The sequence below is a fragment of the Carassius carassius genome, chromosome 3, assembly GCF_963082965.1.
Source record: "Carassius carassius chromosome 3, fCarCar2.1, whole genome shotgun sequence".
NCBI classification, from domain to species: Eukaryota; Metazoa; Chordata; class Actinopteri; order Cypriniformes; family Cyprinidae; genus Carassius; species Carassius carassius.
Window position 1 is genome coordinate 8,367,708 of NC_081757.1, and position 23,183 is coordinate 8,390,890.

General features: G+C 36.7%; 2 protein-coding genes across 4 annotated transcripts in view; both read right to left on the bottom strand.

Annotated features, from left to right (window-relative positions):
* cemip (cell migration inducing hyaluronidase 1) overlaps window positions 1-10,541 on the bottom strand; it is a 128,077-nt gene extending 117,536 nt beyond the window's left edge. Inside the window, exons 1-2 of one of the 3 annotated variants that reach the window (XM_059527311.1) lie at window positions 10,402-10,502; window positions 9,601-9,655 (exon numbers count right to left, since the gene is read on the bottom strand). The gene's annotated coding sequence lies outside the window, so the exon portion shown is untranslated. Of the gene's footprint in view, window positions 1-9,600; window positions 9,656-10,235; window positions 10,288-10,401 lie in introns of those variants that run through there. The other 2 variants (XM_059527319.1, XM_059527301.1) reach the window with 2 other exon arrangements.
* Window positions 10,542-15,491: 4,950 nt separating this feature from the next.
* Window positions 15,492-23,183, bottom strand: part of abhd17c (abhydrolase domain containing 17C, depalmitoylase) — a 45,129-nt gene continuing 37,437 nt past the window's right edge. Inside the window, exon 3 of the mRNA XM_059527331.1 lies at window positions 15,492-17,440. Within this exon, the coding sequence (XP_059383314.1) occupies window positions 17,221-17,440 (220 nt within the window). The 3' untranslated portion in view covers window positions 15,492-17,220. The remainder of the gene's footprint in view (window positions 17,441-23,183) is intronic.

Genomic DNA, 23,183 nt, shown 5'->3' on the forward strand with positions numbered 1-23,183 from the left:
TAAGTAGATCATGATCTGAAGCAAGACACAGATCACATTTGACCTTGTCTATGATAATTTCCCTGAGGAAAACAGGCAGTCGGTAGCCTCTAGTAAGGAATGTACTCAGTTGCACACAATACAAGCTAGATTGCATTTGAAGGACTTGATAAATGGGTGTGTCACTGCAGTGGGCAAACATGTGGCCGACATACACCGAAAGAACACTGAGCTTATTTGCCATTCATGTCACCACAACACCAGTTTTAGCACCCATCGAGGGGTCTTCAGCATGCTGGAGGGAAAACAAGCATGCCAAATGTGTCCACATGACTAGATCCCACTATAATGGAAAATAAATCAGTTGTCACCACAGAGAGGCAATTAACTCTCAATGCTGTATGTATTCCAGAGGTTGCATTTCTAACATGCTTAACTAAGGAAACAAACTGTTAGGATTAGCAGATTAGCAGAAATTTTTTCATAAATTGTTACAATCAAAAATGTCCGGTAGCAGCCACTTCCTGCTTGATAGGTAGGTAAATGTGGAGTGGGTGTAATAAAATGTGCTGTTTTTGCATCATGTGCATTGAATGACTTAAATTAGCACACTGCCTTTTATGATGACAGGTTGGCAATTAGCCTCCGCGCTGAACTTATCAAAAGCTTAACGGTTGTTACAGCACCAAGTTCATATCAACAGCAGGATGTCATTTTAAACATGCATTTTATGTAGGACATCTGTATTGGAATAACATCTAAATACAACTTCTGTTGTTGCATAAGCTGCTCGCCACCATGCTAACACAATAACAAGGATGAATGACTATATTTAGCTCTCTGTCTCAGGCAAGCTGCAAAATATTTCCAGACCTTAAACATGGCCTGAAGGGTTAGGGGTCACAAAATATGAAGTGCATAGTATAAGTGGAACAAGCAGTTGCCTGGATTTGCCCTGGGGAAGAAGCTTTAGCTTTGAGTTTTTAGAGTGAGTGCTTATATAAGCAATGCATCTTCCACAGCAGGTGCTTTTTTAGGAATTCAGAGAAAACATAAGGCAAACAAGATAGTTTCAGTTAGTGGAGTCTGATAGGGCAATGTATCTGGACTTTTTGGGTCCATAAGGTACATTAGCATCATCAACAGTGGTAGTCGCTTCCTGTAGCTAGATAACAAACTAGAGAAGGTGAAAATGGTAGTTTCATGGTGTTAGTGAAATATTTGTCCCTTTGGATTTTCAGACAAAACTTTATACACACGGAACGGAGCTGACTCAGGTGCAAGCAACAGATGCAAAGAATGCAAGCTGTTCTCCAAAGACAATTATTTCAGAGACAAGCAACAATGAGAAATGCATTGTGTTATAATACATGTGACCGTGAGCAAGCAGAAATTTAGATTTTATGTTAACCAATAATGATGTAGTGTAGTTATAGATTTTAACATGAAATTTACCCCAGACCACCTTTACTGTCGATCTGGTTGCATGCCAACTTCAGTAGTAGTCTTGATATTTAAATGCATAGATCAATACCTCCATGTTGTTTGGTGCACTGTAATGTAAATATTCTTAATTTGACATGGAATTGAAATTCAACCTATCTTCTAAATGCATGGTATTAATCTTGTTGTGAACAATTCATTCATGCATATTTGTAATTTTGTCAAAATCTCTTCAGGTGAAACTTCAGACTTCTTTCTAGTAACATAGATCATAGATTCTTAAATATATTTAAGTAAATATAAATATATTTCTTATTTTTGTCCGCTTAAACCCCACTTCTTTTTTACAATCAACTCCAAACTTACATTCAGATTTGCCTCAATCCAATCAACAACCAATCGATAGAACCAAAACCCCACCTTACATTGTTTCCTTTTACAGAATCCATTTCACTGTACATGACTATACTTAAGAAAAGAGCTATCACTTCCGATACATTGCAACTTTAAGAGATTGAGGAACTGGATCATGACCTACTGACTTTCGTCATTTATAGTGATATTAGCTGGTTCTAAATGGGGTTCTCACAAGGCTGCCATTAAGGATCGCCAGGCCTGCAAAATAAACCCAGTCCAACTGCTAATCAAAACTAATTTTGCAGGGCAGGGGAGATAGTTTTAATAAGAATAAAAAATAAAAATAAAAACAGGGCAACAGTGTAATGGTGGACTTGGCAACAATGATGTCACAGAAGAACCATTTCTGGTTCCCCAAAGAACCTTTCAGTGAGCAGTTCTTAAATTTATATATATATATATATATTAGCGTGGAGAAAATATTAATAATCTAAATATAGAACCTTTTTTTTTTTAAGAGTGTACCATGGCAAGGCCAGTGCACACTTCAGTTCACCACCAGCTAACAGATGGACAAATACTCATTTAAAAGCACCCTTAGTTTCTCAACTCATGTGTGAAGACATGAATTCAAAAATACAAGCCTGGGATTCCTTTGCAAGGATGACTGGAATCATTTCAGTCCAGTTTAAAATTCAGCAATCAATTCTAATTTCCATTTTCCCAGATCTGTCTCAACCACAGTTCCTAATCAACAACCCCCCCCCCCCCCCACCGCCACCACCACCTGCTGTTTATCAGGATACAGCTGAATTACAGCGTTCCCCCAAACTAAACCCCCTTTAGAATCAATAATCAGCATCCCGACAAACACAAGCGATTCACACGAGAAAACACTTGAGCGGCATCTCTCATGCCATAAATAATTTTTGTTGTATGTTCTTGTCTATCTGTCATCGTTATTTATAATTTAACCCTGAGACTGTGCTCAAGTGAGGATCTGCCAAAAAAAAAAAAACTCTGCACACACCGCCAGGATACCAGGATAACAGACAGCTGTATCACTCACATGCATGTTGAGGAGGGTCAGCGCGTTCTCAGACATATGGCTCCATTTCTGTCTGTCAACATGGCGGAGCTCCAAACCCAACTACAGATGAAGATGGTGATAAGAGGACCGATACCATTCTCCATCTTGGGGAACAAAGATCCCTCGAGGGGCTACGAGCCAGTTTTGGAGAAAGCGAGCGGCCCTTGTGCATGCAACACTTCTGTTAACATGCATCCTGAGGGGATACTACTGTCTGTATTATTACAGGCTCATGCAGCAATCTCACTGTCTTTCCTAGCAACCCATACATTAGCGGCTTGGAACAGGTGTTTGCTCCTGCCAGGTATACCCTGGTTTGTAGTCACCAGTCATTTTCCTGACAGCAATCAAGTCTGCATTGCATTCCTTTACTACAAATTGGTGGTTAGTTTTACGACTTGTTGTGAATTGACGCCACCAGACTCATCAATATTCTTCAGTGCCAAAAATATATTTCCCAAATGGAAGCCACTGGACTCTTATTTTATTTCAATTCCAGCCAAGAGAGCTGTTGGTATTCCTCAAGCCTCTTCAATTTAGCTTGTTTGTTGGTAACATCTGACAGTCTGCGTTGAAAATGAGGCTGTTGCTTGCCTTCTGACAGCCAATGAATTACTCTACCTTCTGACAGGCATCAGGCCTGACAAACCTGCTGTTCATTTTGTGAACCGAGAGATTATATGCCGTCTGAGAGATATGGCGCTGTCAGGATACACCTGCAAATTCATAACCTTGAGGCTCTTCGGGATGGATTCGAGCAATCTTTGGTCATAAGTAATGAATGCACACGTGTGGCTTAATCAAGCTGCTTGGTCCATTTGTGATCAAGGTGAAAAATTTTATGAGGATGATTTTCATCGATCTTGTAAACGCACAGATGCTTGTACGCACCGGTGTGTTTGTAACATGCATATGCCTGAAATCAAATTGTTTATACATGGCAACCAAAGATGCCATTCATCTTCAGGAGTAATGCCCTGTTATTTAAATCACCGATTTTCCTTGTTATGGAGAAATTCCTGCCATTTAATAAATAAGCCTGGGCGATTTGACAAAATACAAATTTTCAGTGACTCAGTAGTCATGCATTTGTCCTAAACAAATGATTTTTTCCAACAGTCATTGCCATGAAGACTCAAAATGTAACATAAGGCATATTCTTTTACAAGTATATAATATAATACATACTGTTTTTCACTATATATATAAATATATATATATATATATATATATATATATATATATATATATATATATATATATATATATATTCATTGCATAATTTTTTATTTTATTTATTTATTTATTTTAATTTATGGCTGAATAAAAAGTGTGTCAAAATTGATAAGAATTTTATATTGCCAAGCTTTACTTAAACAATGAATTCCAGTTCTTAAAGGATACTTCTAAACTAATAAAACAAAAACACGTACAGTATTACAATTCGACTTGCTGTTAGTTGACTTCTCAACATATTGTTTCAGTATTGCCACCATTTTATGTAGCAACAACCACAAGTCTTCCATTTTTAAAATAGCTACACACTTCACAGTCTCTCGAGACTTACAGCTCCATCAGCACTCTTATGCTCTACAATCTGACAGCCAAATGCAATCTACAATCTGACAGCCTGGCTTTTAACCAGAACCTAGAATTAACCAATTACCAAATCTTAATATACACCTCAAACACAAATTAACCCATCCATCAAATTTCACACAGATGAAAAGAAAATCTAAATTAATTTACACGTTTCAATTGACACCAACTTTGTGATAAATGGAGATGGGCCTCTTGTAGATATAAATCAGTACATTCACTTGCCATATTTTCGCTGTTTTCAATATTCATGTCAATATTCCACATCCCGTGTAGTTATTCATTTACATGGAAATGAGCTGAGGTAAGTGTCATGACATTATGTGGATGAACGCCACAATCCCCCCGACTGCGGCCGGCCAAAGCCAAAGCTCAGACTGCACTGGAAATATCACACACATTCACAGACGCACTAGACATACAAAACACGACAGGTGCACTGTGGGCCAGCTTTATGAATACAATTTGACCAAAATGTGGTAGCTATGAATAAACTAATAGTTGAAAATTAGGCCATTATTCACTCATTATATACTCTCATGTTATCTCAAACCTGCATGTTGTAATTTTTTCCATGCAACACACAAGGAGATAATTTTGAAGAATCCATCTTTTCATTTTTTCAGACTAAGGACTAACAAACAAATAAAAAAATCAATAGAAGTACAGACACACTATATTATGGAAGCCAATTTCGGCCACAAAATAAAAGAGAGAGAGAGAGAAAGAGAGAGAGAGAGAGAAAGAGAGAAAGAGAGAGAGAGAGATTGAGATTTTGAGTCCATATTCGCAATCCTGGGTTTGTATCTCGCAATTCTGAGTATATATCTTGAAACTCTGGGTTTATATCTTACTATTCTGAGTATATATCTCGAAATTCTGGGTTTATATCTCACTATTCTGAGTATATATCTCGAAACTCTGAGTATATATCTCGAAATTCTGAGTATATATCTGGAAATTCTGGGTTTATATCTCACTATTCTGAGTATATATCTCGAAACTCTGAGTATATATCTCGAAATTCTGAGTATATATCTGGAAATTCTGGGTTTATATCTCACTATTCTGAGTATATATCTCGAAACTCTGAGTATATATCTCGAAATTCTGAGTATATATCTGGAAATTCTGGGTTTATATCTCACTATTCTGAGTATATATCTCGAAACTCTGAGTATATATCTCGAAATTCTGAGTATATATCTGGCAATTCTGGGTTTATATCTCACTATTCTGAGTATATATCTTAAAATTCTGAGTATATATCTCAAAATTCTGAGGATATATCTGGCAATTCTGGGTTTATATCTCACTATTCTGAGTATATATCTCGAAACTCTGAGTATATATCTCGAAATTCTGAGTATATATCTGGAAATTCTGGGTTTATATCTCACTATTCTGAGTATATATCTCGAAACTCTGAGTATATATCTCAAAATTCTGAGTATATATCTGGCAATTCTGGGTTTATATCTCACTATTCTGAGTATATATCTTAAAATTCTGAGTATATATCTCAAAATTCTGAGGATATATCTCAAAATTCTGAGTATATATCTGGCAATTCTGGGTTTATATCTCGCAATTCTGTATATACTTTATATCTCACAATTCTGAATATATATCTTGAAATTCTGGTTTTATATCTCGCAATTTTGAGTATATATCTTGCAATTCTGAGTACTGTAAATCTTGAAATTCTGGTTTTACATATCGCTGTTCTGAGTATATTTCACAATTCTGAGTATATATATTGAAATTCTGGGTTTATATCTCGCAATTCTGAGTATATATCTTGAAATTCTGGGGTTATATCTTGCACTTCTGAGCATATATCTGGCAATTCTGAGTATATATCTCACAATTCTGAGTATATATCTCGCAATTTTGCCATAATAATCTACCCATCTGTTGAATCAGAATTAGATTTAAAATGGCGTCTTGTCACACATGTTTTGGCCGAATGTGTTCTTCACACAAAGCTATTACGACTTTAGCATACTATATGATTCTCGCAATACATTTCTTTTATGGTCTTTATAGAAATTAATTAATCAAGATACGTTCTTACTTTCTGAAGTGTTAAATTTTGGTTTAGATGAACATTTCCAACAATTGAAGGATCTCAATGCTTTTTCAGCATCTGACACCATGTGCACCACATTTTTAAGACGCCAAGTTAAAAATAGTCACACCCCTGCATTTTATCCCCTTCCAATCTGCTGCATCTATATGTTTTCTAACACAAGAATGCATCTTTAAGACAAATGAATGGCTCCTTAGGGTGTTTTTTATTCTTTTTGGAGCTTGATAGCAGTTTCATTGTTAACTAAAACTACATCTACTGAAATATATTTATGTCAACTGAAATAAAGCCAAATTAAAGTAAAATAGAAATATTACATGAAAAACTTTGTAATAAGCATTTTTAAAAAATACGTCATAAAAACATTCTGTCTCCTCAGTGGACGTCTTTTCAACGTCTGCACAGACATAAAAAGACGTCCACTGGACGTAACTTTGCCCAGTGGATTAGGTTGATGTTAAAATACGCAATATAGTAATTTTCACGTAATAGTTCCTTTAAAAACAAACAAAAATGTTAAATACATGTGACTTCATGGCACAAGACTGCTAACGTATTAAGGTATAATTAACACTGGATTTATTTAACATGCTTTATGTACCATGTGTTGAGTTCAGTGTAAAATGCATTGAGTAAAGAAGTTAATATACACGACTTGGTATGTCCTTGTGCTTTGGACACAAACTTTCAATAATAAAAAAAGTTATTTGACCCGTGTTATGGTCTTTTATTTATTTAGACTAGTTGAACAATATTAAGTCATGGCCTAGTGGTTAGAGAGTCTGACTCCTAACCCTAGGGTTGTGGGTTCGAAACTTGGGCCGGCAAAACCACGACTTAGGTGCCCTTGAGCAAGGCACTGAACCCCCAGCTATACTCCCTGGGTGCCGCAGCATAAATGATGAACACTGCTCTGGGTGTGTGTGTGTGCACTTTGGATGGGTTAAATGTAGAGCTTGAATTCTGAGTATGGGTCACCATACTTGGCTGAATGTCTTGTCACTTTTCACTTTAAAATTGTGTGTGCTTATAGATAATAGGCCTTGTGTTCAGTAAACAAAAAATATTTTGTTCTGATATTTTTTAGGTTAACACGACTATTTATGTTGTGGCAACTTGTGATATTAAGTTATTTTAAGTTGGGTGGACATTAGTCCCCGTTTGTTAAGTTTACTCAAAAAAGTGCTTGCAATAAGTTGCCTTATTTTTTTAAGTTGACAAAACTTTTTTTTTTACAGTGTGACATAAATATAAACAAGTTTTTAAAGATTTAAAAAAATGATAAAAGCACAGAACATAAACTTACACTAAAACTTAATTAATAACACTACAATAGCAGTATTAAAAAATATCAAAATAACACAGCTTGACAGTCAACCTCGCTATAAACTTTCATTGTGTGGAAAACAACTGCATGAATATTCTTCAAATAATCATCTTTTTTTCTCTCTTTTTTCCACTGAAAAAAGTTACAGGGTACAGATTGGAAACAACAGTAAATGACAGAGCATTTATTTTGGTGAACTACTCCTTTCATCATTACAGATGTGTTTATATTGTTGTCAAGGAATGGAGCGGATAATTACTTGATAGTTATGAACTAAAGGTTCACAATGCTTTTGATACGCCATTTATGAGATTTTTCCAACTGCAGCTTGAAACATGTGAGTCATTGGTGATAAGGTGCTCGACATGTAATCTTTCATAAGTCTTTAGTGATATTTCAAGGATTTTATCTGTTGTGGTCAGGCGTGGACTGTAGTTACAAGCTGTTTGATAAATCAGACCTAGATTTAGCCCAGAGGCAAGAGAAAGGATGAAAGAGAGAATAAGAGAGAGACACAGGCATTGGGAATATAGAGGACTCTGTTCCAAAACCTAGTCATCTGCCTTGCTGTCTGCTATCTAAAGCAGTATACTAACTGAAATAGAACCTCAAAACTGACCGAACTGGAGCGCAAACAAGTAAGCTCATTTCAACACATGACAGGCATGCACCTGATTCGAAGGCTGCTGCAATAGCAACAGTTATCAGCCGGATTCGAACACTGTGTGTCCTAAACTCACATACATACATGCACACACACTGCAACAGGACATCTGTCCACCTCCACCTGTCTTCAACTAGGTCAGCCTGAAGCCACCCATTGCATCTCATAGGTGTTTAATGAACAGCCTAAAATAACTGGCACTCACACACAAGACCCCTGCCCACAATGCATGAGTTCTGGTTTCTATTGCTGGGATATTTATTTTTATTTTATAGAAATATAAAATAAAATATTTTGTGTCATTTTTGTTTTATATTTAAAGCTTTGTTTTATTTTCATGTTTTACTTTTTTTCAGAGGCATATTTAGAACATTCGTAAAAACCAAATAAAGTCATATTAAAATGTTGGAAAATGTTCATTCTTAACTTTAAGAGAACCTTGCTAAGAACATTCTGAGAATGTTTCCTGTTAGCTGGGAATTACTAAAATTGCTCAAACTAAAACTGCACCAAGGACTAACACCAAGGAATAACTCGTTTGAAAAGGTTTCATACTACTTGTTTCCACTAACAAGTAGTCTAAACGAATAAATAAACTCCAACCCTCTCACACAGCAGAGACAGAGAGAGAAATATCTGCCCTCTACAATTTCACACAACATTTAGTGCCTGATGAATGGGGCTTGAACAAAACAACTGCCCACTTGCTGTGCACCACATATGAGGGCTAGAATTTCACAGATGCACGAAAACAACTTGCTGCCGCTCTGCATTGTTTGGACACAGAAGAGTCTATGAGCACTTGCTGCATGCAATAATTCCACACATGAACTTCTGGCTTGGTACCATGCCATTCGTCTGGTGACCACAGAGGCGTAGACGCTATAACAATGACCTTTTCACAGTATGTGCAGTATGAAAATCATCTTTGTCTTTGATACCGTAAAGCATCACATCACAATCTAATGACAAACACCATTGATTTCCAGCAGAAGTATGCTTTTCAGTATTGTCACATGCACAATGGATAGTGATAGAGCACTGCATACCTTGATTTCCAAGATGATGATGAAATGGGTGGAAACTGTCCTCCTTCACAGGGTCCTACTTTCCAGGTGTCGTGGGAAAGGTAAAGGTAAAGGTGCATGCTTATATTTGAGGTATATAACTCAAAAGAAAATACTATGATCCCACATTATACTGTAATATACCATACTGTACTATTAGCATAATACACTATCCCTCACAGTACTATGCTGACTCCACACATCACACTGTACTACACAATATACAGTACACTATGCTCAACTAAACGATCCTATCTGTTACCACATTATACAAGTGCGCGATATAAGATTTAATATCTGCCCTACTGTACCACATTCTCATATCACATTACATAGGCTATCTAACCGTTATTACATAAGAATGTAAGATTTGCAATCTGTCAATTAAACTGTCAAATCGATCAGGTGCTCAGGTGAAATGATGCGCATGTAAAATCGCGAGCTGTTAATGCTCTTTATCTCTGAACTTGCACCGGTGAATCATGTTAAACACTCGCAAACTCACAGAACCGGAATAGTTTTTTCTATAAGATGTCTGAGCGGTCTCGCATGTAAAAGCGGCACTGGATAAAACACACGAGCGCGCAATGCATGGCACGGAATGAGAAAAGACGCACCTTTACGCGCAACTCGCCACTACCAGTGAGATACAGATCCGCAGAAATCAAAGCGCACATGTCTCACTCAAGCACGCATGTCAGTTTGTACCCTTGAAAGTATACAGTGACATCATTCATGAGTTTCAAAATCCACAAAGATAAAGGTCCAGAAGTGCAGACCAACCTGTAGCGTGAGCAGATTGCCGTCAGCTCCACGGAAACAGTGCGGTCTACAAGCAGCTGATGCGCGGCATGAGTTCATAAGACAGCACTGGAGACGCACTGATATTTATACACACCTCCAGACTCCTGCTTTACAATGTTTACAACGCCGGTGCGAAGCCACGCCCACTGCGCGACGATTAGCTGGATGAATTCGAAGTCACGCCTATTTGCATCTGATTTGCTCGATGGAACCCTGTGCGGTTCAAGAGCTCAATGTACAGTATCTGGCGTTCCGATAGAACGCTTCAGACGCGTTTCACAATCTTCTGACCATAAACGAGATTATTATTCATTAGGGAATACGTAAAAGGTCATGGCCAAAAGAAAGTATCACATGGAAAACCGCACTTATGATTGCGTTCCAAGTAACATGATGAGACTTATATTCTTGTCATATCTCAGCGGATGCTTTTATTTTATTCAAATCAACAACAACAAAAGTGATTCTATTCAAAAGACTTGTGTTGATTTAGCAGATGCTTTTATTCAAAGTGACTTGCAAATGAGGAGCGCAATGCATTGGTTCACTGATGGAAAGATGTGCTGGTAGTTTTGTGGAAAGCAGCACTGTTATAGAATCATAATGAGGATGAATTATGACCCTACAGTGAGAGAGAAAGAACGCGCGTTGACTCATACTGCGTGATTATAACATCTGTCAGTTTTAATCCATAGAGGTCGCTATTATCATTGTTCCAAGAGACAAAAAACCTAATAAAGTGACATCCAGTTGTGATTCTCACTCAAACGGAATTTCTAAATAAACAGGTGTTCCTAAGTTACTCATGCAGCTGCGTTTGGCTTATTTCTCTACACTGAACAAAATTATAATCACATTCTGAAAACAAAGTAATGGGCATACTAGGGTTTTGATCTGTTTAAACAACAGATGGACTTCACTGTTTGCCTAGTTAATGGAGGCTGTTTTATATCTCAAATCAATGGTAGTCAAGACCTGGTTACTATACAGGGGATAGGAGGATATAAAATACAATGAAAAGCATGCTTATATAAATCATTACTCACCATAAGAATTCACCTTTAACATGACTACCAAGTTGCATGTAAATGATGTACATATTGAGGAAGGAGGATACACTGTATATATTATTTATATTTTATTATTTTATATTCATTTGTTTTCATATAGAGCAGTATGACCATTTTAAAACCAAAATTACAAAAATTATAGAAAATGTTATATACATACATACATACATGTGTGTGTAAAAATACAAAATAAAAATATACAGCACAGATTTTTTTTTACAACAAAGACTGCTCAACATTTCCAGTGGTCCTGGAGTTGCCTTTGTAAATTCAGGAGGGTTGTGCTGTTGCCACATTTCATTTCACAGAGGCTTGATGGTATCATCTCCATGAATGATGCATTAATATTTGCAGACATCTAAAATAAATCTCTCTGGATTTGAATTTCACACATAAATCATACACTTCCAAATCCCATTCTTATTGTCTGTAGGAAACTCACAACCATATACGCACACATGCATGTAGGTTGAGGATATTTATTTGGTATTCTGCAAACATATGAGAACACTACAACAGCATTCCTATTTGAATTAGCAAAGACTCTCGAAGGACTCCAAACAACAGACAAAAATGCAACCCCGGGGCTCATTAAATGAAGTGATGAAAATTGGAATGCACATTGTTTTTCCTGGAAGGAGATTACCCCAGCAGAGATGCTGACGCTGTCTCAGATTGGCTTGCTGAGATAGGTAAATACCTTGTCCTCCTTTGCATTCAAGCGTAAGGGCATCTGAGTTCACTTAGTCAAATCTCCCTGCTACTGAAAAAGGTGAAGTTTAATGGCCCCTGAGGTTGAACGCATGTCAGTGTGACTGCCATCTCTGGAGCTCTGCACCCAATTTTCTGTCTCTAGATAAGGTGCAGACTGTCAAAAAAAAATTTAAGAGGTCATATAATAAGGAATATAATTTTCCTTGATCTTTTGTGATAAAAGAACACACTGTACTAAAAATATATATATATATTTTCCATTTCCCAGCTAGGTTTCTGACATACATAAGTCGCAACATTAATATAGGACTGTATATTTACATGCCAGTGATGCTAATGAGGAAGCAGGATATTATAAAAAAAGAAATAAAAATCTCATACACATATATTTTTTTATTTCCTTACCAACATTGTAATGTGACCTCAGAAGAGAGAAAAAAGTATGATACAAGCCCTTTAAATCAAAACGGTGTGGCATATGAAACAGAATCAATCTCTGTCTTGATGATTGAGGGTTTCATTTGTAAAGTCTGCACTCGATCCTGGTTAAACATGCTTCAGTTCCCTAATAAAGATAATGGCAAATGCAGAGCAGGCAGTTTGAGCCTGGTTCCCATTTCCAATTAATCTGTCACTTATCCAAGTCTGGAAAAACGGCCTGTGTATGCTCTTCGGAAAGGTAAACTTCCTGTGCGGATTACGCAGGGCGGACTGAGATGCCTCCTGTCTGGATCTCTGGGGTGGATTTCTGCCCGGCGAAGTGTGGGAACTCCTGCAGTCCTCTTGAGAATGTGGGACATTGGAAAACAAGGGATTGGACATTGGTTCACAATGCCCATTCCTAATCTTAAAATGTTCTGCTTAATTTTTGTAGCCCTTATGTCATGGAACAAGCTCGTTAAAATCATTCATCCCCCCCCCCCCCCCCCTATAAACCGCTATATGTTTTTGAACCTACACCCTACTTTTCCCCTCACTGAAGATCCTATTTCATATACATCGTATTAGCATTTCATGTTTACTGTAAAACACCTACACGCCTAAAGCTAACAGAAATCATAGCATATGTATCCACCTTATTTTACTACGCGAAAGTAATCTATTTTATTTAAACTCGCGAGACTTCCGCTTCATATATCGCTGTATGGTAACGTTAAATAACTAGAAAAATAACAAAATGTACGTGAACGCCCGGTAAAACTATTTGCGCTACAGACAACAAGCGCTTTTAGGATTATAAAAATAAGATAAAACAGAACGATAATAAATATAATTTTGCAGTATGAAGCAGCATAAAGGACTGTTTTACAGGTAAAATAACTGGAAGCCAATATCACCGGAAGTCTCGCACATTTAAGTTATGACCTCCGCGCCCAGTCTCACGTTACAAATAAAGTGGATAAATACATAAATACCCGTGACCCAGTGGCTTCTTGGACTTCCACATTCGCCCTCCCCAACTGTTTGGATCAGCAGAAATGTTCAACCTGAAGCTCAGTCAATTCCTCGCCCTCGAAGGACTTCTGGTCTACGGCCAAAGTAAACCGTGACTGGCTCCAACTGATGAGGCTTAATGGTCGCTCCAGTTCCACCTGCCTGTCGCGATTCTGCACGAGAGAAGCGTGTGTTCAGCGGCAAACGCATTCCGAACTCACCTTTTGACTAAATGTTTCAGAAGAACGCTCCATCAACAATGTATAAATAAAGTTAAAATAAACGTACTATTAATGCTACTGGAGAAACATTTTAGAGAACCTTACCAGAACATTATAAAAAACATTCCCTGTTAGCTGGGCATGAATGTCATTTGTCACAATTGTTATTTTTAATGCAATTTAAAAAATAAATTGGCCAGCCAATCAAATAAATGGGTTAAGAAAACCCCTAAATTGAATTTCTGTGAAATTATGTATACAATCAACAATTTACAGAAAATTTGCATACTGTGCAGACTTTGCATACTACATACTCCTGCAATAACTTTATTCTAATCTAAACAAGTTATCAGGAACAGCAGCACTTTTTAGTCTTGACATGGCACTGATTTGCTTTACTGTTACATTTCAGATGATGTTTGAAGTTTGAAGGATCAAAGGAGGTGAGATGTTTTATGTAACTACCATTATAACTGCACTGAGGATGAGTTCAGAGAGGCAAGACTCACACAGTGTTGACTATTAAAGAAAAAGGTCAAATGCACACACATGGGAAAAACAGCTTGCATTCATAACTTGTTGGACTACATAAGACTCTGATTGGATAAAAAAGTTCTAAATTAGAAATAAAACAAATAATTCTACATGAGTCTGAAACCAATTTGCTGGAATCCAAAGTAACAAACTGTCTGTAAAGGATATGTGTTGAAGTCAAAACTAGACCAGTCCAATTACAATCAATAGCACTGTCTGCTCTGGAAGTGTCACGTCGCTCTTTCATTTGATGGACACCTGCAGTTGGCCTATTTCTATTTTTGATGCACTGCAGAGCTACTTTAGACATTTGATTTTCTGATAGTCTGATACAAAATTGATTTACAACTATCACATTTGTACTATTAATTTTAAGCATAGACAGCTTGTACTCTTACAATAAAATATTTATAATTTTATTTGTTTTCTTGTTTCTAACCATATAGACGAAATGTAGAAATGCTTGCTGTATTTTCATTAAAAAGAAAAGTGAATAGCAATTTTATTGATCATGTCTTGCCTCAAACTATATTCCAACCCTCTCCCGAATCCCAATCTCCTCATGCTAATGTATAATAGAAGTGATGACATCACTTTATGATGCATACATAGATATCTGGATTTATTTCTTCTATGCTTTAATACTGCTGTTAAAAAGTTTGGGGTTGGAAAGGTTGCATTTGATCAAAAACACAAAAATATTGTAAAATATTACTGCAAATTTAAATTAATTTTTCTTTATATATTAAAAGGTAATTTATTCCTGTGATGCTAAGCTGTATTTTCAGCATCATTACTCCAGCGTTACATGATCCTTCAGAAATCATTTGCATATGCTGATTTGCTGCTCAAATATTTCTTATATTATCAGTGTTGAAAATACTGTGCATACAGTGCGGTGCTTTGAAATATTTTACTGGAAACTGTCATTTTCTTTCCTAGAACAAAGTTCAAAGGAAAGCATCTTTTTGAAATGGAAATCTTTTGTAACACTGTAATTATCTTTACTGTCAGCTGTTCTCATATTCAACCAAAAAGAATTAGCAACAACATGAGTAAGTGTAAGATATATTGAGCATCAAGAAAAGAATACTAGTTTGGGTTTCCATGCAGTCTTTATTCCTTTATATGCAGTACAATAACCACTGTGTTGCATTGAAGCAACAACCAACAGAAAGAACAATAATCTGTCTCGCGGCACATTTAAGGCTTTAAAGATATATATATAAAAAAAAACAACAACAAAAAGAAACCTACACACAATTGTCTGTACCAACTAGGGTTTTCTCTGCATTAGATTTGCATACTGTGATTCCAGTGTCAATAAAAATCAAAGCTAAATACAATTTACTTCATATTTTACATACATATATATTTATAGATAGATAGATATATATATATATATATATATAGAGAGAGAGAGAGAGAGAGAGAGAGATGTACAGTACGGTTATCTTACAAACCATCATTAAAAGAGGTGTAAATATTAATAATTACTGAAAAAACATTGTAAAAATGTCAGTATCAAAAGCAATGACAGGCTCAGATGTGGTCAGTTTCTGCCATTCCTTAAAAAGTCTCAAAGAGCTTCATCTCTGAACAACATCATACATGAACCGCCACTGCATAACCTTACAGCGATACAAGTCAAGTTAACCAACAACAACTGCTACGTGTTAAAAGCATCCAAGCAGACGATCGCAGCGGTTTTGTCCTTCATTAGCGCAGAAAACACTTCTGATCATCCTGTTGTGTAGCGCTAAGGTGAAATGTCTACAAACATTCGCCATAAGGGGGAAAACACTGAATGAATAATATATTTTCCTAGGTTTTGAGATTTGTCCGTTGTCTGGAAAAGAGGACGAATGTCAAAATGAGGAGGAGGTTCGGTGCCTTATTTATATCTAGCGAAGGTTCAGTTTTCACAGTGATTTTCCCATTAGAGTAGCAGCGAGTGGGAGACCAGAGAAAATCTTTAAAATCCCCTTTCTGAGAAATCATTGACAGGAATGTCAGAGCGAAATGTCTGAAAACATAAGGCTTATTGTAAGGTCAATTCTAAAAGCAACAGCGAGAGATTTAAGTTTCACATTTTTAATACAACCCACAATTAAAACGATGTAGTGTTTGCGCCGAAACAATGCCCTGAATTCAGTGTTGTGACAAAGCACCGTGTTTCACCGTTGAAAAGACAATACGACTCCTCTTTCCCCACTGTATTTGAAATCATCTGTACATCTTCATTATTTACGGGTCGAGTTACTTCCACAGGTCTTCCAGTTTTAATTACAATTACTTTGACCGAAAAGTCAGCGGCCTTTACCACACAATCACATGTGCGTATGAATGCGCCTAAACACAAAGACACACACACACACACAAACTGGCCATGTATAAAGTCAGTCACTGGTTGATCTTCTACTAATCGACTTGAAACATAAAACGGAATGCTATGACAATTCCTGCCAAAACAAAAATACAATAACCTGAAAACACCTGCACAATAAAAGTGCAGTTTAATTAACCCTCAAGGAGCACTTAGCAGAAAAAATCAAATCGTCAAATGCAACGTATTGAATGCGGTGCAAAATGTTAACTCTTCTTCATCAAGTACAAAAGAATAGAAAGTGGTTCATAATCATTAAAATGAATTTCCCCAGTAGGGATGAAAACACCCCGCTCCTAAATATCAAGAGAGAGACTTCAGCTTTTTTTTCGTCAGCAAGTGCAAGTACTGATGGCGTCCTCAGCCCTGGGTAAAGGGGAACCCTACACGACACGAGTGAGTGTGTGCGTGCCTCGGCCTGCCACTCCGCTCCACAGCTTCAGGAGGTAGCCAGCTCGAACGTGATGAACTGTTTGAGTCTCTCGAGGTACTGAGCGTAAAGCTCAATGTCATTGTGCCCGGCACCCTCCACCCACAGAGGCTCCACGGCACGCGGACATCGCTCATAGATGGCCAGACCGTGGGAGAAATCGATCACTTCATCTTCTGTGCCATGGATGACCAGCACTGGAGACGCCACCTTTGACACCTTGTCGATGCTGAAACACATGAAGACACGTAGGAGGTGTATTAGACAAATGATAGGCAAATCATTTTGGATAAAAGTGTCAGCTAAATGACTAAACGAAATCAATGCAACTGACATATTTTTTCTGTCAATTAACTTGCAAGTTGTGAAAAAAAAAATTATTTATTTTTTTATTGCAGCACATCATCTAATCCACTTTGCAGGCGTTCTGGTCAAGCAGCGCCAAAATAAATCAGGAAGAGATCACCTGGCATACAAGGCAACCTTTAAATGATCAAAAACAGTTTATCTTTTAACATGCCGTTTAAGTGGAAATTTGAAATAAACTGCACAATAATAATAGATGTTGTTTGATGACCAAATCAGCATATTAGAATGATTTCTGAAGGATCATGTGACACTGAAGACTGGAGTAATGATGCTGAAAATTCAGCTTTGTACCATATCATTTATTTAAATTTAAACTAATAATAAATCACACAATGTTTGTTTTCACTGTATTTTTTTTTAATCTAATAAATGTTGAGTGAAAGATATTTTCAAAAACACTACTGACTCCAAAAATTTCCATATGGTAGTGTGAATAATTTGAAATAAATTATTTAAAACTGAAATGACTACATGCCATTTGTTATGTATGTAAACATTGCTAAAAAAATGATAATAAAATGACTAATAAAATGTCACCTGTCTGGCATTAATGTGTTAACACTCCATACATCTCAAAAAGCTGTTTAGACTGTACTGTGTTCCTCAGCATAGTCTCAATAGTAATATGCTTGCAGTAAACACACTTTCATAGGTTAATCGCTACACTGGCTCCACCCTGGCTAGTGCAGGTCTCCTAACTCACCCGTGATCCTCACAGGACAGTCCAGTGGAGAGTCAAACAGGCATGCTAATTAATTTGTCGCTCAATGTGCCTAATTGTTGCTTATTTTCCTCATTGGTGCACAGGCAATCAAATTTGAGTAAGTGAGGAGATTAATGCGTGACACAAGCTGATGGAATAATTACACCGCCTATGAAGAATGATGCAGTTATCCAAACACAAGAACCAAATAAATATGCAGCATGAATAATCAACCCAACACATTCCAGTGGATGACTGACAAAGTGTAAATACTGTATTTTTATTAGGCAACACACAGGGAAAAGCTTTGTTAAATTGATTGGGGAACTCTTATTAAAAATACCTTTTCAGTCTTTATCTAGGCTTTCCATCTTTAATTGACCGTACGCATGCAGAGTTTGATTGATAAGCGATCTGTCCAATCATAACTTCACATTAAAAGAGCCACAAAATGGTACTTATTGTTTGAATTTCAAGATTAAATTTAAAGCAGAAATCATTTTTCATATCAGAAGTAACCTGCTGTGTCTTGTCTGTCAGCGAAGGGTCAATTCTAAAAGATTCAATTCAAAACTTAAAAGCAAATAGTATATTTAATGAGATTTGATTGCAATGTATAGGGATCCCATGACTAGAAGGTCTATAAACACAGTGACTTTTTCCCATACAGGACACCTGACATTCAATCATTTTTTAATAATAAAATGCAATGAAATGTTTTTGCTTTTTCATTTAAAGGGTCACTTCTATGCATTCAAAAGTTTTGGTTTAACAGATATTTCACCAAAAAATGAAAATTATTTCACCAAACAGTTGATGGTAGCCAGTGACTGCCAACTGTTTGGTTATCAACATGCTTCAAAATACCTTCTTTTGTGTTCAACAGAAGAAGGAACCTCATACAGGTTTGGAGCAACTTGAAGGTAAGTAAAAGAAAATTTTCATTTTTGGGTGAACTATTCCTTTAAGATCTGATTACATTCAGTGTGAACCTGCAAAAATACAGAAAATCACAGCATTGGATCTGGCGAAATCTTTTCCATAGGATTCATATTCTTTATTAAACGCAGTAAACCATTTGAAATCTGCCAAATTAATTCACAGACATTCTAAGTATGCGTATAAATGTTTTTACGCCCAAAGGGAAAAAAAATCATCATGCTAACTTGATATTTCTTACTGAAAGTTTGGATGGGATTTTAGCTTTTTTATGCCAATAACCTTCAGTTATATCACTGCTGTGAGCCATGATTTGCTGCTTGCTATTGCTTGTCAGAGGTGGGTGGAACATTCATTCGAACATTTTAAACAAAAATGTGAAAACACCACAGTGAACAAGAGTCATCATCAATATTTTCAGTCTGTGAAGAACAAACTCAAATTTAAAACAGCATATCTGTTATGCTAGCCTATTGACGTAGACATCCTCAATGGTAACAAACAGACTGAAATCCCCAAAACCGCATTCTGTTTATGTGAAGCCTGTAAGGGAGCAGAACTGATTTGTGGCATTGGCTGATTTCATCTTTACCGGACTCAACTTTTTCTTATTAAAAACTGTACCACCTCAGAAAACAAAGGGTGAGTTCGCCCAATTTGCAAAATTATGTCATTAATAACTTACCCTCATGTTGTTCCAAACCCGTAAGACCTCGTAAGATTTTTGGAACACAGTTTAAGATATTTTAGATTTAGTCCGAGAGCTCTCAGTCCCTCCATTGAAGCTGTGTGTACAGTATACTGTCCATGTCCAGAAAGGTAAGAAATACATCATCAAAGTAGTCCATGTGACATCAGAGGGTCAGTTAGAATTTTTTGAAGCATCTAAAATACATTTTGGTCCAAAAATAGCAAAAACTACGACTTTATTCAGCATTGTCTTCTCTTCCGTGTCTGTTGTAAGACAGTTCAAAACAAAGCAGTTTGTCATATCCGGTTCGCAAACTAATCATCCCTCCCGTCCCTCCTTCTCCCGGGCTTCGGCACCACTGTAATAATAAAGACTCCATAATCATCGGGAAGGAGGCGGCGGGAACCGGCGGACAATCAAGATGAAACTTTAATAATCAAAATAAACACAAAACAGCGCATCAGCCCCTCGCGGACGACTGATGCGCACAAATAAAAACCGCCCCACTCGTCAAAGATCCGTTTACAGCAAATGATTAGTTCGCGAACCGGATATGACAAACTGCTTTGTTTTAAACTGTCTTACAACAGACACGGAAGAGAAGACAATGCTGAATAAAGTCGTAGTTTTTGCTATTTTTGGACCAAAATGTATTTTCGATGCTTCAAAAAATTCTAACTGACCCTCTGATGTCACATGTACTACTTTGATGATGTTTTTATTACCTTTCTGGACATGGACAGTATACTGTACACACAGCTTCAATGGAGGGACTGAGGGCTCTCGGACTAAATCTAAAATATCTTAATCTGTGTTCCGAAGATAAACGGAGGTCTTACTGGTTTGGAACGACATGAGGGTGAGTTATTAATGACATAATTTTCATTTTTGGGTGAACTATCCCTTTAATCCAAATGTATTTAACTTTTTTTTCTCCAACCTGAATGATTCACTCATACCTAGTTTTGGACTTTCCATCTATTCCTGGATTTGCACCTGACATTTCACTCTTGCATCCAAAACGGACTTCTGACTGCTAGTGTTATGATGCTGGAATATCTGACTTTGATGAAATACTTAATAAAATATCAATGATTAGTACCATCAATACCATGAGGGAAAAAATGCCACAACATTTAAGGAATACAATTTTCACAGTATTTAAGTTAATTTACTTTTGGCCATAGTCATCTATTTATTTTATCAACTGAATCAGGGAGGGAAAAGGAGGGGAAAACTTTAGTTTAATAATGTAATACGGCTGCCCCCTAATAGTTGACCAGAAGAGGCTTGGCTGACAAATGTGTCTTATCTGAAATACGCAAGTATAAGCAACTTCACATGGTCACTCAATCTAATGTTAACCTAGAGAAATGTGTGCTATTGAAGTGTTTGGGCGGAGTGTGGAAGCTGAACATTAGCACTCACTGCAGGACAGATAGAGGTGCTGGTGCAGTCACTTGCTCTTAAAGGGGTCATATGATGCGATTTCTATTTTTCCTTTTCTTTAGTGTTATGTCGCTATTTGTGCATGTATAAGATCTGCGGAGTTACAATCCTCAGAATCTCCCACAAAAGGATTTATTCTCATCTAAAAGAGAAGACGGATCCAGACTGGGCTAAAACACCTCATTCAAACATGCCCCCGCATGTCTACGTCACGATGTGGAAATATTTGCGTAAAGTCCGTACAAAAGTAGATTCAATTAGGAATCATTGTTAAGATTTGTGTACAATGGAACAGTCTTTAAATCACAGTTTCGTGAACCTAGTAGATTAGCAGTTTACTGTTTATTACCATTTACCGTAACTTAAGTAAATTTTTGCCATTTAGTAAAAATATTTTTTTGGAGATATATAGGTATATAGGTATATGGTAGCGTATACATCTCAGTATTTTGTATTTGTATTAAACAAATAAAATTAAAGTAGGGATGTGCGCAAAAATAGGTTACAATTACATTATATTCTAACAGTGTAACATTTCAATCTAAAAACAAAAATAATCCCTTTAAAGTAGAAGTTACTAAACTAAAAATGAAAATAAAAAGTAAAAAGGCTATTTTGATTACTCCATTACACTTTCCAGTTAGTGCCATCATACAAATACACTTGTGGGTTTAAAATTCTACATATGTCACATTTATTGTGCAACTACAAATATTTTAGCAAAATGTATATTTTAGTCAGGGTTATTGTGCTCCTATTTCATTGAGCTCTGTCTGTTTGGCGCGCATGCACACCGTGACGCTCATTCTAAATGAAGTCTTTGGAGTTTAGCGGAGAATCACAAATCAAAAGCTCATGCACTTCTGACAGCAAAATGGAAATTTTCCAAGGCTTTTTATGCATTAAGGAAAACAGCACATCTCCAACACATTAAACAGCGAGTCTCTGTCAACCTCACATGCAGACTTTGTCAGTGCATCTGATGGGTCGAGCGCAAGGCGCTTTGAACCCGAAACTATAACCTATAGGCTACTAACAGAGAGTCACAGAGATTTGACAATACAAATATCGATACAGCTGGACCTGTATCGATATTGTGGCACGTGCACAGCAGTGGACAGTGCTTAATTTGAATACAAGAAAACCATTTAAAATTGAGTAGAAAAGTGTAAGGTTTCTAAAAACAATAAGTAGACCTTAATATATAGGCTACAACAAGGTTTAATCTGGCCGCAAAGGAACAAAACCGGGATTGCCTTATATAAAGAGATGTTATCCCTGACACATTGTGCAATATGGAAATATCTGTTAAGTGTGTTACTTATCTTTTAACCTGGAAACCCTATGTACACGCTCCCTTATAGCTCCACTATAAACACGCTTGCTTTCTGAAAACACCTGATAGCTTGCAGTTTAGTGATCTCCACTTCAATATTCTATTCTCAGAACATTGTAATTCATCAAGTGTTTATTTACACGAGAGAAAGAGAAAGGAGAGAGGATGTGCACATATGAATTACCTCAGTTTTGTCGCATTTCTCTATTAACAGTGAAGCTATGACTTTAATTCCTTTAGAAACAATGATGTTTCCAGCTCCTTGTTGAGAAAGATAATGTAGCTCTTGAGCGATTAAGCTTAAGCTACTTATAGTTTATAAAAATATGTGGGGCAGTGCTAAAAAGTTTGTTCCTGAATGTCTGATTGCACGCAAAGCGTGATCTGTGTGAGTGACTGAGCGTGTGTGTGCCTAAGATACAGAAAACAATGCATTAGCTTAGAACTCTTCTTTTTATTGTATTTGTAAAAAGTAGAGTGTGCAT